Source organism: Hordeum vulgare, chromosome 3H (genome assembly GCF_904849725.1).
Source record: "Hordeum vulgare subsp. vulgare chromosome 3H, MorexV3_pseudomolecules_assembly, whole genome shotgun sequence".
Classification (NCBI taxonomy): domain Eukaryota; kingdom Viridiplantae; phylum Streptophyta; class Magnoliopsida; order Poales; family Poaceae; genus Hordeum; species Hordeum vulgare.
In genome coordinates, this window is record NC_058520.1 from 375493012 (window position 1) to 375509249 (window position 16238).

At 44.2% G+C, this 16238-nt stretch overlaps 1 protein-coding gene across 1 annotated transcript; it reads right to left on the bottom strand.

Annotated features, from left to right (window-relative positions):
- Positions 1-6811: 6811 nt before the first annotated feature.
- LOC123443903 (probable GABA transporter 2) lies at positions 6812-13292 on the bottom strand. Its single transcript, XM_045120457.1, has 6 exons — positions 12974-13292; positions 12648-12878; positions 12243-12340; positions 10763-10949; positions 9557-9687; positions 6812-7697 (listed from the first exon to the last, which is right to left on the bottom strand). Exons 1-6 carry the CDS (start codon positions 13095-13097, stop codon positions 7071-7073), a joined length of 1398 nt encoding a protein of 465 aa, XP_044976392.1. The 5' UTR covers positions 13098-13292; the 3' UTR covers positions 6812-7070.
- Positions 13293-16238: the final 2946 nt, after the last annotated feature.

Consider the following 16238-nt stretch of genomic DNA (forward strand, 5'->3'; position numbering starts at 1 on the left):
CTTCATACACCAAGAGGGTACATTGAGAACTAGGATTAATGGGAAGCACCATGATAGCAACAATCCATAGGAAAAGATTTAGGTGAATCCAAACCAAGATAGCTCAATGAAGAAATCATGGGTTGAAATATCTCATGACCATAGAATTGGTGGGTTTAATTATCTCATTCTTGAAAGAAACACTCTTCGAAGCTCCTAGACTAACAAGAATGCTATAATACCATCTCAAAGGATAAAGGAATAACAAATGCACTGGAAATGCAAGAGAAAGAATACTTGAGGTACTCCAACAGGAATCTTGAAGAACACTTTAGAAAAAGGAATTGATATCATGAGCCACTCCAGAAGAAGAATTCAGATCACTTGAGGAAACAAGAATAAGAATTATGTTATGCTTATCCTTCATCAAATTAAATTGATGACAAGCAATGGATTTAGCATACCCCTTATTCTTCCTGAAAGAAACTTGAAGAGAGAGATAGATATGCACCACTAGAAGAAGTCTTGAAGGAGACACCAGTGAAAATTCACAATTGAATGGGAATACCAAGAAAGCATGGAGACACAAGAGAATGAAAAGATCATGAGCCACCTAACAGGAAACTTGAATAAGGCACCGGAATAATCGAGAGACGAGCGAAGAGACAACAATTGAGAAGAATTGAGGATGAAAGCTGAAAGCTGAAAACAAAGAAATCTTCTGAAATGATGGCCTTCGGAGGATCGAGAATGAAAAACAATTCAGAAAAGCATGGGATAGCACGAAAGGGGCACACATGATTGACAACAATTCAAGATAATGCCACCAAGCTGAAATGATGAATCTGCAAGAGAATGAACCAAGATTCGAGAGAAACACTCCTTCGAATTGCAAGCTGAGAATGAAGATGAGAACAACACCAAGAATAACTAAGACACTCCGGAATAATGAATAATGAAAGGTTGAGCCAAATATGAGAATTAACTCAAATAGATCTTGAAGAAGTAATAAGACTGATGAAAATCATACTTACGTCATATTTGAAAATATTTAGAGATCTCCGGAGAAAGATTAAAAGAGCCAGGAAAGATCCTGGGAAAGAACCTGTGGGTTATGGGCCCACTCAAAGAAACCACCGTTAGAAGAGATTGCTTAGAAGAGAGATATTGCACCGGTATGAATAGAACTAGAAGGTTGAGAACCTCGAAATAATTAAAAGATTGGAAACAAGAACTTCTAAGATAGCTTCAACACTCCGGATAGAAAAGAGAGGAATGCATAACAAGAAGACTGACAAGAATTTCCAACATAGGAAAGAATTACAGGGATGAATAGGATATAGTGAACACGGATAGTTTGAACTGAATTCACCGGGTAAGAGAGAAAAGAACAGTTAGCGGAAGCACAAAGAAGAGAAAACTCTTGGATGAAAATTGAACCACTGAGAAAAGGGTGGGAGGGCGGGGAAAACAAAGACAACTTGAGACAGATGAGATAACTCCGGAAAGAATTGAGAGAATGATCTGCAAAATTAGAGAGGATTGAATTCACTGAAGAGAAGCACACCAGTTGAATGGAATTGATACGATGACTCCGGTTGAAAAGGAATTGACATGATAATTGATATAGCAAAAGAATTAATACTCTCATAAAAATACGAGAACACCTGTTAGAAAAGATCTGAAATCACCACTTGACATCGAAGCAACACGGATTACCATATTCAACAAAATAAAGGGTGAGTCTTATGAAACAAGCCAAAACAAACTCATCAGAAAGATTTCGTCCGATATTTTCGTGGACAGGAATCCACTAGATGTCGAACCCCAACCTAACATCATGCATTTGTTGGAAGATTGTCCTATAAGTAACTACTTGAATTCCCACCTAAGAATTCCCGAAATATCTCATCATGCAATCTGGTACACGGATACAAGGAGTAATATCACACAACTCCTATACTAACCCGTCACCTGTATCACATCCGTCAACACACAACCAGAATCTCAGACCTTCATCTACAACAGACCCTCGTGATCACAACGACACAAAGTATGACAGTACTCCCGAACAATCTACACCAGTACTGGGGACATCAGGGTTATCTCGCCACTACTAGTATTGAAGCAATTATGAACATCCTTCGTTCTTAGATACTAAGAAATCTGAATGATAACGATGTGCTCAAGAATCCCCTGGAGCTCAACTCCCCTGAAACTCAAAGCAGATAGGAAGCACCAAGAAAGAACTCTGTCACATCGGCATCATATAGATTCCAAAAATATCCACGTGAACCTAAAAAAATTGAGTGAGAAGAGGAGTAGAATTAAAATATTATGTCAAGATTCCTCACCAGAGCATAGAAGAGGAGAAAAAAGAATCCTAATCTCTGATATATAACTAGACTCAAAGCAGTTTTTCACTAGACTCGACTCGGCCAAGTTCGATCAATCAAGGGGATCCAAGGTCGGTACGGCTCTGATACCAACTTGTCACGCCCAAGATGCGACCCTATCCTCAATTTGGCACGAAGGCCTCGTCAGGGATAGAAGCGCATCTCGTCGTGTCGCAAGAATGGATATCGTTACAAGTACATGTACTGAAAAGAAGAGGTATATATAGAGTTGGCTTACACTCGCCACAAGTTACATCAGAGTCACATCAGTACATTACATAATCATCAAGAGTAAGAGCAGGGTCCGACTACGGACGAAAACAAACGACAAAAGAAGAACGACGTCCATCCTTGCTATCCCAGGCTGTCGGCCTGGAACCCATCCTAGATCGATGAAGAAGAAGAAGAAGAAGAAGCAACTCCAAATGAACAATCAACACGCTCGCGTCAAGTAACCTTTACCTGTACCTGCAACTAGTGTTGTAGTAATCTGTGAGCCATAGGGGACTCAGCAATCTCATTTCCAAAGGTATCAAGACTAGCAAAGCTTAATGGGTGAGGCAAGGTTAAGTGGAGAGGTTGCAGCAGCGGCTAAGCATGTATTTGGTGGCTAAACTTACGAGTACAAGAAATAAGAGGGGGAAGATCTACGCATAACGGACGTAACTACTGATGATCAAATGAATGATCCTGAACACCTACCTACGTCAGACATAACCCCACCGTGTCCTCGATCGGAGAAGGAACTCACGAAAGAGACAGTCACGGTTACGCACACAGTTGGCAAGTTTTTAATTAAGTTAACTTCAAGTTATCTAGAACCAGTGCTAAACAAAGTTTCCATGCTGCCACATAACCGTGGGCACGGCTTTCCGAAAAGATTTAACCCTGCAGGGGTGCTCCAACTAGTCCATCACAAATTACCACAAGCCGCATAGAAATCCTCAATCACGAAGCTCGCGATCTCGTCGGATTCCTTAGTGGAAAACCTCAACTCTGAGATTACCCAAAGCATCACCGGAATCCCGATGCACAAGATATCTCGTCAAAGGTAAAACTAATCCAGCAAGGCCACCTGGTGTGTCGATGAACCCGATAGGAGCCGCGTATCTCGCTCTCTGGACACACCGTCTATGCATAGTGGACGGTAGCCAAAGCTCGAGTTGCCCCGAGGTGGCACCGCCGACTGCTAGGTGGGTGGACCAACACTCATGCAGAGCACTGGCCCGGGGGGTTGATTAAATTATCCTCGGGGTCCGGAAAGTCCATATGCAATTTTATTAGGTGATTAGGCAAATGTAGTACCAATGTTGGGCCTTGCCACACCAGCTTTAATCTAAAACAAATTATCAAGGGGGTCCCCATAACAACCCCGATCGTGTTAGGAGCGCTCAATTATGGAACATAACACCGATAGCCGGAAACTAAGGGGGCAAAGGTGGAACAAAACACCAGGCTAGAAAGGCCGAGCCTTCCACCTTTTACCAAGTACATAGGTGCATTAAATTAAATAGCATATAAATATGGTGATATAACAAGGAACCCATGTTTTCACATGGAAGCATCTGCACCTGCAACTAGCAACGCTAACACAGCGTTAAGCAAGCAGTAACATAGTCAATCAGTGGTTTGCTAGGTTGAACAGGTTGAAGGTTTCATGGCATTGTTGAGAGGCTGATGTTTAAGATGTGGTAGGCAACGAGACATAATCGGTAGAAACGGTAAACTAGCATGGCAATGATAGTAATGGTATCTGGGGAAATGATCATCTTGCCTGAGATCCCGCTTGGAAGAAGAACATCTCCGTGAAGCAGAAGAACCAATGTAGTCGAACGGGTCCTCACATCTGACACGCTTGCGGAACTCTATCGAGACGGAGGGAAACGGAAACAAGCATCAACACACGATATACACCACACGATGCAAGACACACATGATGCATGAACGGTCTAATGCAAGGCATGACAATCACAACAATCAAACACTACACATTAAGTGAAGCTCAATATGCAACGAGTTGCATATTGACGAAACTCCACGTTTATTTATTTAGTTCTATCCCGAATAGGTACACGGCAATATTAAATGTGGCTCAACATGGCAAGAGGTGAAGCGCAATTAATCTACCTATCTAGGCATTTTAAATGAGGTCGGAAATGACATATAGCACCTTCAAGACCACCTCACATGTTAATTTACAATTCTGTCCAGATTTAAACTAACGCATTTAATTAGTTGTTAAACAGCAAAACAAATAGGTTCACGTGATTCTACGCGTCATTTCAAGCAATCTACACATAAAGAACATCTCCAACGGAGCTACGGTTCAAAAGATACAAGCATCGCAAGATATGATCGCATGAATGCAATATGTGTGCAACGGCGACTACAAGCACTTCAAAACATACAAACAGCAAGAGAAAATGAAACTACACGAGATTCTAAGCAAGTTTCATATAGGACACGATCAAATCGGAGATACGGTTCAACAACTACGAGCAAAACAAGTAAACACTACAATCTGCCAAAATCAGCCACATAGCATTTACTACGCCCCACAACTACGAGCTACTCAACTCTAATAAACTCAAGCAAGGCATGACACGAAAGAGGGCAAGAATCACTACTACAAACAACTAACAATAACTAGCATGGAATCATGGATCACTAGGGAAAGAAGACACAAAATGGCATCTCACACACTATTTCAGACTTAGTGAAAATAGCACTTCATGAAAGTGCAGTTTCCGATCTGAAGCCATATTGACAGTAGCAAAACCTTAAGCTACAGGTCTCCAAAAGGCGTGAAAATTTACAGCATGCTAGACAAACACAAGGGCTACAACTTACTCCATTAGACCAACCTCAAAAGAGCTACAAATCACAACATAGGAGCAAGTCAAGACAGCAACAAAATATAACAGATTCCAGACTTAGAAATATTTCAGCACCTCCAAATCAGCACTATTTCTAGCAACTTGAGAGCAAACAAATCACACCTAAACATGCATTTCTATTGCAACCAAAAATACCAGGGGCTAGAGCAAACATCCAAGAACAACTCCCTAGTTGACAACTCCGACAAACGAAGCACGGAATAAATTCTACGAATTAAACAAAAGGGCAACATGGCCAAATATGCACGAACTAATTTGCTCAAAAGCTAAAACTAATTGCACAAAAAAAACCCATGGATTTTTCTACCCAAAAACATATAAAATATGTGGGGTTGCAACAACAAAATATTTCCACACGAAAATGCGAGAAATAAACCTAGACACGGAAAATATTCTAGCGGCAAATCCCTACACGCAAAAAATATCAATGACCGCTCTAAAATACGTGGCAAAGGTGTCCCTAAAACACGGGCATTTTATCTAAGGCATTCGGGCTATTCGGGCACACACGAAAAATAACTACGACAATAAACCTATCGAGACAGCACACTAAACTAGATATACGACACGTCAAACAACGTCAAATAAATATGCAAGTTGTGAAATCGTGTTCTACTCGCAAAACTATCCCAAAACCATATAAAATACACCTCGTTCCGACTTACGGATAAAAAGTTACGGGCATTTTAATATCGTCATATTTCTGAAATTAATAAATCCGGATATAAATCCTAAAACAATTACTGGGTCGAAACTAAGGCAGCGCTAAATAGTTAAGACATGCCTAGGCGTGATTTAGAGGGGTTGGGGGCAAGCTCACCTTGGGCCGAAAGGAAGTCGGCCTGGAGAGGAATCGGCCTGGGGTTGGGCCGGGGCGAGGCGGACTGGGCCAGGGACGACGAGGTGCTCGCCTGGGCCACGAGGCGGTGCGGCTGGCCCACGAGCGGGGTGAGGCCCACGCACAGCCAACGTGCGGTCAACGCGGCAGCGGGGGCGGCTCGATCCTGCGTGCTCCCTCGAGCGGACGAACACGGCGGCGGCGCGCTGAAGAACTCCGACGGGGGTGGCGCACTGGACTCCGATGAGGTCGGGTTCGGCAGGGACGGGCAGAGGCGGCACGGATCTGGTGCTGGCGAAGGCGGATCCGGCCAGCTAGTGGCGCAAATGACGGCGGGGCACGAGGTCACGCGGATCGGCGGGGCACCACAAGACGGGGGCCTCCGGCGGCGGGAGGGAGCTCCGGCAGGGCTTGCTAGGGCGGCTTCGGCGGGGAAGCCACGCCCCATGCGAGAGGCACATGCGCAGCGGCTCGGGAAGCAGCTCGGGAATGGAGGGCGGCGCTCGGGACAGGAGATCGGGCAGGCGGCGGCGCGGACGAACCGGGCTCGGGCGGGCCCCAGATGGGCTTCGGGGGCCCGACGGCTGGTATGACGCGTGTCTTGGTGCCATTTTGTTTTCTTTGGGAGGCTCGGTGCCATTTGTAAACCATACAATTATTAATTCTTTTGTTGCGAAAAGTAAACCATCCATTTATGAGTGTTAAAAAGGAAAAAATATGTACCGCCTGTTAACAAAAACTATATCCACGACATAATCGAACGAAGGTGTACACTGGATGGATGGATGGATGCATGCGTACGTGTAAATTAATAACTACAGTATGTAAAAGGGGAGAAACAAAGCTTAATTACTTAGCTATACGCCTATACATCAAGAAATCAAGAGACTAAGCACCTAACAAACTAGACTCTACATTGCCCGCAAAAAGAAAAAAAAACTGGCTCTACACGTGCGTACTTCAGTCGACGACGTTGTTGCTGAAGAGTTTAAACTGGTTGGCATCTAGCACGAGCTTCCGTATAGAGGCGAAGGCGCCAATGGCTCCGACGCCTGTGAAGACGACCATGATGGCCGTGTTGGCGATGTACAGCGTGGACCTCCTCGGCGGCGCAAGCGCGATGTTGTACATGATGACGGGGAGGACAAAGTCGAGCGGGATGAACCCCACGGCGCCGACCACGCCCACAATGTCGCCAAAGAAGGGCAGCATGGCGGCCATGAGCGCACAGAAGGCCAGGTAGAGCGTCCGCAGCAGCAGTCGGGGCACCAGGTTCCGGCGCGAGAACTTGCCCTGCGTCACGTCCGCTGAATTCTTCTCCATGATTTCATATGCCACCTGAGAGTACACGAGCCCGATGGCTAGGAGCTGAAGGAGGACGAAGAGTACGCCGAGGCCCAGCAGCCAGGTCGGCGCCAGGGCCGGCCCTGAGTCCGGCATGAGGCTCTTGAGGACGTTGGACTGGACCTGGCTGCCGAACGCCCAGTAGCCGGTGATCGATGGGAGGTAGAAGGTGAAGCCTATGACGGAGTAGCACATCACCAGAGCCTTCATCATCTTTCCTGCTGCCGGCGGCGCCAAGGTAGCCTGCAAATCCGAGTTAAAAAAAATAGGCCCACTGTGAGGTACGTACTCTATGTAAGGCAGAGTCGGCCGAGAAAGAGCTCAGTGCCTCACGGCCCAGTATGCTTGGCGTCATGCCCACAGTTTGGGCTTTTTACTTGGCAAATCCTATTTGGCCGGCCCATGTAACTTCTGTCTATTCTGTAAAAACGATTAAAATAGTACGGAGTAGTGTGCTTGGCGTCATGCCCACAGTTTGGGCTTTTTACTTGGCAAATCCTATTTGGCCGGCCCATGTAACTTCTGGAATAATGCTACACTTATGGGATGTTTCTTACGGATTAGCCTTACGGAACGCTATCTTAGTTGCGGACTGGTGCAAATCTTTCCACCTCCCGTGATTTCAGGGCAAAAATTGCTTCACATCGCTCCATGTCTATCCGTAAAACAATTCCGTAAAAACCAGCCCGTAGATGTAGCATTATTGTAACTTCTGTCTATTCTGTAAAAACGATTAAAATAGTACGGAGTAGTGTGCTGCAGAAGTCGAACTCGTGATCAGTAGATTCATCTACAACGAACGTAACTACTACACCATCAACAAACTAGTGATTCCTAATTTATTTTCTCTTATTTGTTCTCTCATGTCGCGTGAATCCTCCCAAACCAGTTTTTTCCTTGTTCGTGGTCATTCCGGGACGGATTATTTGTTTTTCTTTCGTTTGATCTTTTTTTTAAATCAACGATTTTCCAGTTTTTTGTTTTTGATTAAAAAATCAATGAATTTTATTTGCAAAATCAATTAACCTTTTCCAATTTGGATCTATTTCTAAATTATGAACTTTTTTAAAAATCGGTGAGCTTTTTTTCAAATTTGCTGAACTATTTAATAATCCGATGAACATTTTATCAAATTAGTTGAACTTTTTTGAAGTTTGATGAATTTTTAAATGATGTACTTTTTTCAAATGTGATAATTGTTTTTTCAAATCCAGTTAACTTTTTTAAATTATTGATGAATTATTTTTAAAGATCGATGAACTTTTTTCAAATATGAAGAACTACTTTTCAAATCGTAATTGTTTTCTTCAAATAGATGAACTTCTTTTCAAGATCCATGATTTAAATTTTCTGAAACTCGAGAACTTTTTTACACATTGATGAACTTATTTTTAAAATTTGATGAACTTTTTTCATTTTTTTGAACTTTTTCTCAAAGGCTATGAACTATTTTTTTCAAAATTAATGAACTGTTTCTAAAACAAATGAATTTTTTTCAAAATTTATTAATATTTTTTTAAAAATCGATGAAAATATTTCAATTTCGATAAACTTTTACCAAATCTGATGAACGTTTTTCAGATCGATGATCTTTTTTAAATTAATTAATATTTTCTTGTTCACATCAATGATTTTTTCAAAATCGATGTAGTATTTTCAGAATTGATTAACTTTTTCCAAATTTAATGAATGTTTTTTCTAAATTCGATAAATATGTTTCCAAATTCATGTCCACAAAGCCAGAAAAATTGTGACGATATTTTTCCAACGATTATGTATGAAAAAATAGTGATGCGAGTGTGTTATGGACGTCTTGAGTGGTGTAGTGGTTAGCGAGTTCGGTTGTGCAATGGACGTCTTGAGTTCGAATCCTGTAGCTGCTAGCCGGCCCAATTAGCAGGAAACGTGGGCGCCGGATCTCCTAGCCGGTGCTTAAGGCGCCGACTAGGAGCTCACTTTTTTACTTTACTTTACTCTATTTTCCAGACAGACAGATATATGCAATGCAACTCCGGAGTCTGGATTCCTCAAAAAAAAAAAAAAAAAAAAAAAAAAAAAAAAAAAAAAAAAACTGGACTGATGGGTGGGGGGGGTTCAGGTACCTGGATTTCAGGCAGTATGCCATTGCCGAAAACAGAGGCCAGGATGGAAATGGAGAGGAAGGCATTGAAGGTCTGCTCTGACTTGGAGGAGCTTAGAGAGTAGTCCTTGGCTGGAGCGTTTTTCGACAAACCTGTAAAGAATAGTAACAAGTTCAATACAGTACGGCAGAGCACGAAAACATGAAACAGACCATGCTTGCATGAACATAGTTTTCCTACTTGTACACAAAATTATAATACTCCTCTGATCCATATTACTTGTCGCAGCTTTAATACAACTTTGTACAAAACTTCGCACCAAACTAAATTAGAATTCCTGACAGAGTAATGACGAGCATTTAAACTCAAATCATGGCCAAAATAATCCAACAGACAAATTTGTTTTTAGTTTGGAGTAGATCATATCAATAGCTCAATCCCGTTGTTTGGTTTTGTGCCTAAAATCGGAATTATGGTTATATATCTACTAACATAAATTCTTGTATGCTGTAATCGACCAGTGGGAACTAAATCTTACTGGAAAAAGAAATATTCAGTTAAATCTGGAATGCCATCTTCTCTACCGAATTCTGAAATGGAGCTGAATGGTGACAAACTCAGTCGATTTGCGTACAATAATTTGAAGTTGGTGATTAATGGAGGGTTCATCCCGCCAACTACAAAAGCAAACGCTACTTAGGTGCCATTTAATTTCCAGTCACATGCTTTCAATTTTTAGAAGGACCACTCTAGCTAGTTCTCAGTAGTGAAAACCACAAATAACTCAACACACTGATTATTATCACGTGGCTACTGAGGCACTACTGATCATTTCCCAGACTAGTTGGGTTAGTTTGCAATGCTACGGCTGCTGGGGAATCAGTGCTACCTTAACAACCACTAATGCGTTTTGTAGAAGAATGTCACAGCTAATGCTCCACGGTGCTGTGGTGTCGACGTGTCTGTGCAGATAAGTTTATTCCAATGGTGTACATCAAAGAATCACTGCAAAGATATAGCTGTAAAAAGCACTTTCTGTAACGACCTAGGTTATACATCTATGAAGTACCATGAAAGATTATGGCATCTGATTCCTCTGATATGCCAGCCTAAGTGTTTCAGGAATCTAGTTCCTAAATCTTCAACATATAATTCTCTTAAATCTTACGTGAAACATATGAGGAATGGACAGAGGAAGTGTAGTAAGGAGAGCTCATGCAATAATACCTGCACGAATGCAAGCAGCAGACACAAGGATGGTGTAGCCCAAGCTTAGGAGTAGTGAGACCAAGTTGATGTGCCGCAGCGAGTGGAACGATGGTAGTTGGGAGAGGAAGGCCAGCACCACGGCCACGATGATGATGAAGTGGTACAGTTTTAGGGGACCATTGGGAGCAAGGCTCGAGTACATGATCTGTTTGGCCACAATAATGATCAGCTTATGCCACTGACGATATGAGCAGAGAACAGAAAGCATTTCTTTTAGTTAATATCTAAGACAGCAGACATAAGGCTGTTCACCCAACTTCACTGGTTGTACATATTAGTTCCAATTGTCTTTGCTTTTAAAAATCCAGAAACTAGCAAGTCAGCCAGTGAACTCTTTTGTATCAAAGGAAGAATATAATTCAGTTTGTTGCCAATCAATTTTTGATCTACTTTATTTACAACAAATTGGTAGTCTTGTCTTGAATTTGTTGCACATACTGAAATATTCAGACTTCAAGTCAAGAGACATGAAAAGATTGAAATGTCTCCTTCCCCTGTAGCATTTAAATGTCAGAAAAAAGGTACTGTAATGTTGACAGGGAGGCATAAATAGTGCGCAATTCAGAGCTAGCACACAACTATATATATTTATATATGTTGAAACCTTCCAAAGACAGGAGCCCAGGATAACAAGCACATGAAAATGACAGATGAGCTACTTCATTTGTTGTTTTACTGACGTGAACACTTGTTTTGGCCATAATATTAACATCAGGACATTTGAACCAAATGAGTGGGAAACCATGTGTTCCCATGGTCCAAGAAAACTGCTAAACAATTAATCATAGTTTCTCTACGGTTCAGACTTCAGAATGATAGCATACATGCAATATGTTGCTACTGGATGCATGATGTGACACTATGCATGCTTGGGCACGCACACACGAGCAATGTCAATCAAACATGAATTGCATATTTCGAATCCTCCTAAGCACTGGCGTCAAGGAGCAGCTTTCTTACTAATAATGGAGTACTGATGTCAACTCAGCACTGAGTACCCATTATCGAACTAGTGTCTGTGTGCGGATTAAGTAGCCGCAGCAATGGATAAGAGAAAGCAACACTCAATTCCGGACCGGGGTATTCCCTCATTTCACCACCCAAAAAAAAAAACTCAAATCCAGAGGCGACAACACAGCAGAGTCTACAATCAGGCCAGAATATGCAGCTCCTCAGGCTGCATGAGTGCGTATGGCAGCATGACGAATCCACGCAAGGTTGATGAAATGAATGACCTTCTACATTTGGGACCGCAACCCTGTCCTCTGTGGGTATTCCTAGTTTGCAGAGTATTATAGGCAACTCCAACTATTTGTGTCCACAACGAAGACGACATGAAACTAACTACAGAACAGCAAAGCATACATAACAGGGTAATGGAATTTAGGCCATAAGGACGGTGGATTCGGGGTGTTCTTGGAGGATACGCAGGGCTCACCTCGATGCAATCGGCCGCCAGCAAGATGGAACCGATGCTAACCCCTGTGTTGATGGCTGTCTGCACAATCACCACGAAGTAAAACATCCACCCGGAGCCTGCATACCAAACACATCCACCAAAAACGAATCATACTTTATTGGCAGATCATCGCACGTCTCTCTCTCCCAACACAGATTCACCAAGACACGCATCCAGATTAATGGGAGGACTACGCACGACAGCAACAGGCAACAGCAAAACACAGTGGTATTGCTTGATGCCGTATTGCCGTGCACACAAACGCAAAGTCAGAGGATAGGTCGAGACACATCCTCTGTCACCCGTAGTGGGCGTATGGGGCATTGCGGCGAACACATGGAGGAGATGTATGGTGTGAAGGAGGTCGGCGCGCGGGTTGATTACCAAGGACGTCGGCGGCGAGCTCGCGGAAGCGGATGTGCCTGCGGCCGCGCGCCTCGCAGTGGTCGAGTACGCGGGACATGAGGGAGTACTCGTAGAAGGTGACGGCAGCGATGAGGGAGAGCGTGGTGATGCCGAGAGCCCAGCCCATCCCCCGCAGCGCGTACGGCAGCGTCAGCACCGTCGGCCCCACGATCGCCGTCGTCAGGTGGAACCCCGCGTGCCACCATGTCCCTGCGATGAACGGCGGGCGACGGGTTAGAATGGAATCAGCGGGTCCCCGCATTGCCGGAGAAGCGCGGGAGGGCGGGGCGGGGCAGGCCGGGTACCTTTGGACTCCAGCACGAAGGCGGCGCCGGCGTCGGGGGCGGGGACGGGCTTGTGCGCACCGTTGCCTGCCGCGGCCACGATCGCCGGGCCGCCGGCCTCGGCGTCGAACGCGGCAGGCGCCATGGCCTGGAGCTCGGCTGTCGCTAGTGGTTACGGCTGTGATATATAGACACGACGGACACACAGGGTGGGATGTAAATCTAATTAGCCGGTTAATTAATACAGTAGGAGCTCGTTACGGCCTAATCACCGTGACGCACACGAACACGGTAGGTAGTAACTCGCGGGCGTGGCGTGGGGTCTCCGTTCTGTGGAGTGCACGAAATCGAACGGTGCCGCGGGCCGATATTTATGCTCCTAGGGGGCCGCGCCCCGGAATGTTTTTTTAAGTACGTCAATCACATTATATTTTTAAACTATCCACAATAAAAAGTAATATAAAGTAGTAATACTAAAATCAGTTAGATGGTTAGAGGTATCTCCAGCTCATCAGCGTTCAAGTCCTCGTCTATGATGACTTTCTCTGTATTATATTAAAAAAATAGCAATACTAGTCTAGGTTATCACCTCCACATTGAATGATAATATATTGTCTAGGTTATCACCTCCACACTATGTTACTTAATTTCTCTTTTTTTCATTAATTAGCTGTCACATCATTTTTTTTCCTTAGATGACATCCATATTATTACCTATGTTACTTTTAGTGTGAATAGTGTTATAAAAAACTTGTTAGAGATGGGGACATCTCCACAAGTGAAACCCACTCAACACCACACTTCCTATTACATTGAGCTACTCTCTCATGAATCATTGTAGTCCTCCTACACCTACACGTACACTCTTCCATTCCGCAATGTCACATCCCTGGTTTTCTTTTGCTTTGTGCCTAGCTAGTGTGTGCATCATGTTTAATTTTTGTTAAGTTAAAATGAGAATTAAGAAAACCCTAGCACCTCACTTTAAATAAAACAATTCAAATGGTGTGATTTTCAATGAACCTAAAATGACCTAAAAAATGTTCATCTTTTTTGATAAATGTTGGCAACAACATTCCAGGGATGCATTTTATTTTACAATCACTTTTGACATTTTAAATAATCCACAAAATCCATTGAAATTGTTAAAATAAATAGCTATAAATAATTTAGGTATCTCAAAAATGCTGAAATATTTTGAGGAGTTTGGAAATATTCCAAATACACTCCATAATTAATTTTAGGGTTTTTGGTTTAAACTTTGTGCCCAAACAAAATTAGGCAAATGTCAGAATTGTAAAACTGAAACAAAATAAAAAGGAGGGAAAAGAAGTTACCTAGCGCTCTGGCCCAGCCCACCTGGATCTCTCCTGTCGTCTTCCTCCTGCCGACTGGCAGAGGAGGAGCTCGCCGCCGCCTGTTGTGCCTCCGACACGCGGCTGCGTGCCTGCCTGGCTCCCTCGTCGTGATGGCGTGGTGGATAGACTCTGCAGGAGCCGTTGAATCCGTTTTCCCTCGCCATGCACCCTCTCTTCTCTCTTCCCCTCTCTGCTTCGCCATCGCTGCCGCTCGAGCTCGTCGTCGCTAGGCTAGCTCCGTCGCGCCCTCTCGCTCCTGAGAAGCTCAGAAGCTCCGCCTCGATGCCCTCAAGCTCCTCGCCAGAGAAATCGAGCCACGAAGCCCTCTGCATCATCGTCATCGCCATTTTCCTCCACCGACCGCCGGCGATCGACCTCATCAATTCGCTGCCTCCGGGACGTCTCCGAGCCTGCTGACCACCGAGAGACACCCCCTCTGAGCTTCTTTTCCTCTCCCCTCCCTTCTTGCTGACGCAAGCACCCCCTAGCTAGCCTCCCCGTTGAAGCCGAAGCTTCTTGCCGCCGGTAGCGATGTGGTCGTGGCCATAGCCACCACGGCCTACTCTTGAGCTCGCCCTCGTGCTTCGGATGCTCACAGGGAGCCGTAGGTCCCATTAGATGGGCTCCCCGTGCCCTAGCCCCCCTGTGTCGTCGGACCCGTGTGGGCGCCGCCGCGGGTTGTGCTTGCCGGCGAGCCCTCCGGCGTCCTAAGAGCCTCTTGAGAGTTCCCCTGGATGTGCAAGGGCAAGGGCTACGCCCTGGTGCCCTCAGCGCGCTAACCCGACGCTGTTTGCGTGTCTCCGGCACATCACTGCTGTTAAGAATAGATTAAGTTAATTCTTAGATAGGTTACTTAGTCCTCAAGCAACCATGCACTTCCTTGACTCTCAAGGAAACTATGTAATAACTTGGCCCTTAAGTAACTTCAAGTTTACTTGACTCCCAAGCAACATGTGTACTTCCGCCCGGGTATAAATACCCCATTGCTATCATCAATAAAGATTAAATGAATCATCTTTCATTCATCTCTCTCGTTCTTTATTTTTTTTTACTTCAAACACGTTATCAGCACATAGTCTCTACCGCCAGAGAAAGAAAAGGCTGAGACCCCTACAACGGCCGATGGAAGCGCCGAACGGGCGTGAGACTCTCTAGCGCTGCTCACCATTACACATCGAAGAAAGGAAAGACATGCATGCACCCGACATGCATGAATCTCTACAAAGGACTTGCATGCATGCACCGGCATGCATGAATCTCTACACAGGACTTGCATGCATGCATCCCTGTAGGGAAATCGGATCAGGAAACCTTAATTTATTGTCCTTTTGTGATTAAGATCACTAATCTGAAGATTGTGATTTCATAAATGACGATCGTCGGTGGAAAGCTTCATTGCGCAGACACATGCAACGACAGCACCATGGAGCGTGCATCCATCCGTACAGAGACTAATCATGAGAATATTAATTTGTATGTCTTCTTGTGATTAGGAAATACAGAGACCACCGCTACTGTCGACGATCAAAAATCATGGAACGGAGGTTGTTGCTCCCATGGCATGCCGGAGAGGCATCTGGCGTAGAATCCCGCAGAGCGACGACGCCTTCTTATGATTAATTTCATCTATCTACTTGTGATTAAGAGGAATCTCATCCATTCTGCCTTATGCTAGAATCGCTTCATCCAATCATCCATGAACAGGTCGACAGCAGGCATGGTTGCGTGACGCTAGCGGCCACTTCCATGAAGAGGCCAACTGCACTTCATCCACGCAAAGGAAGACAATCCCTTACATATCCCCATTGAGCCCTCAGGCTTAGAATACTTTGCAGATTAATCGTTATACTTTCTATGAATGAAATTATAGAAATATATTGGCTGCACTTTGAAGCCCACTGGTTTTCATATATTACATAAATATGTAA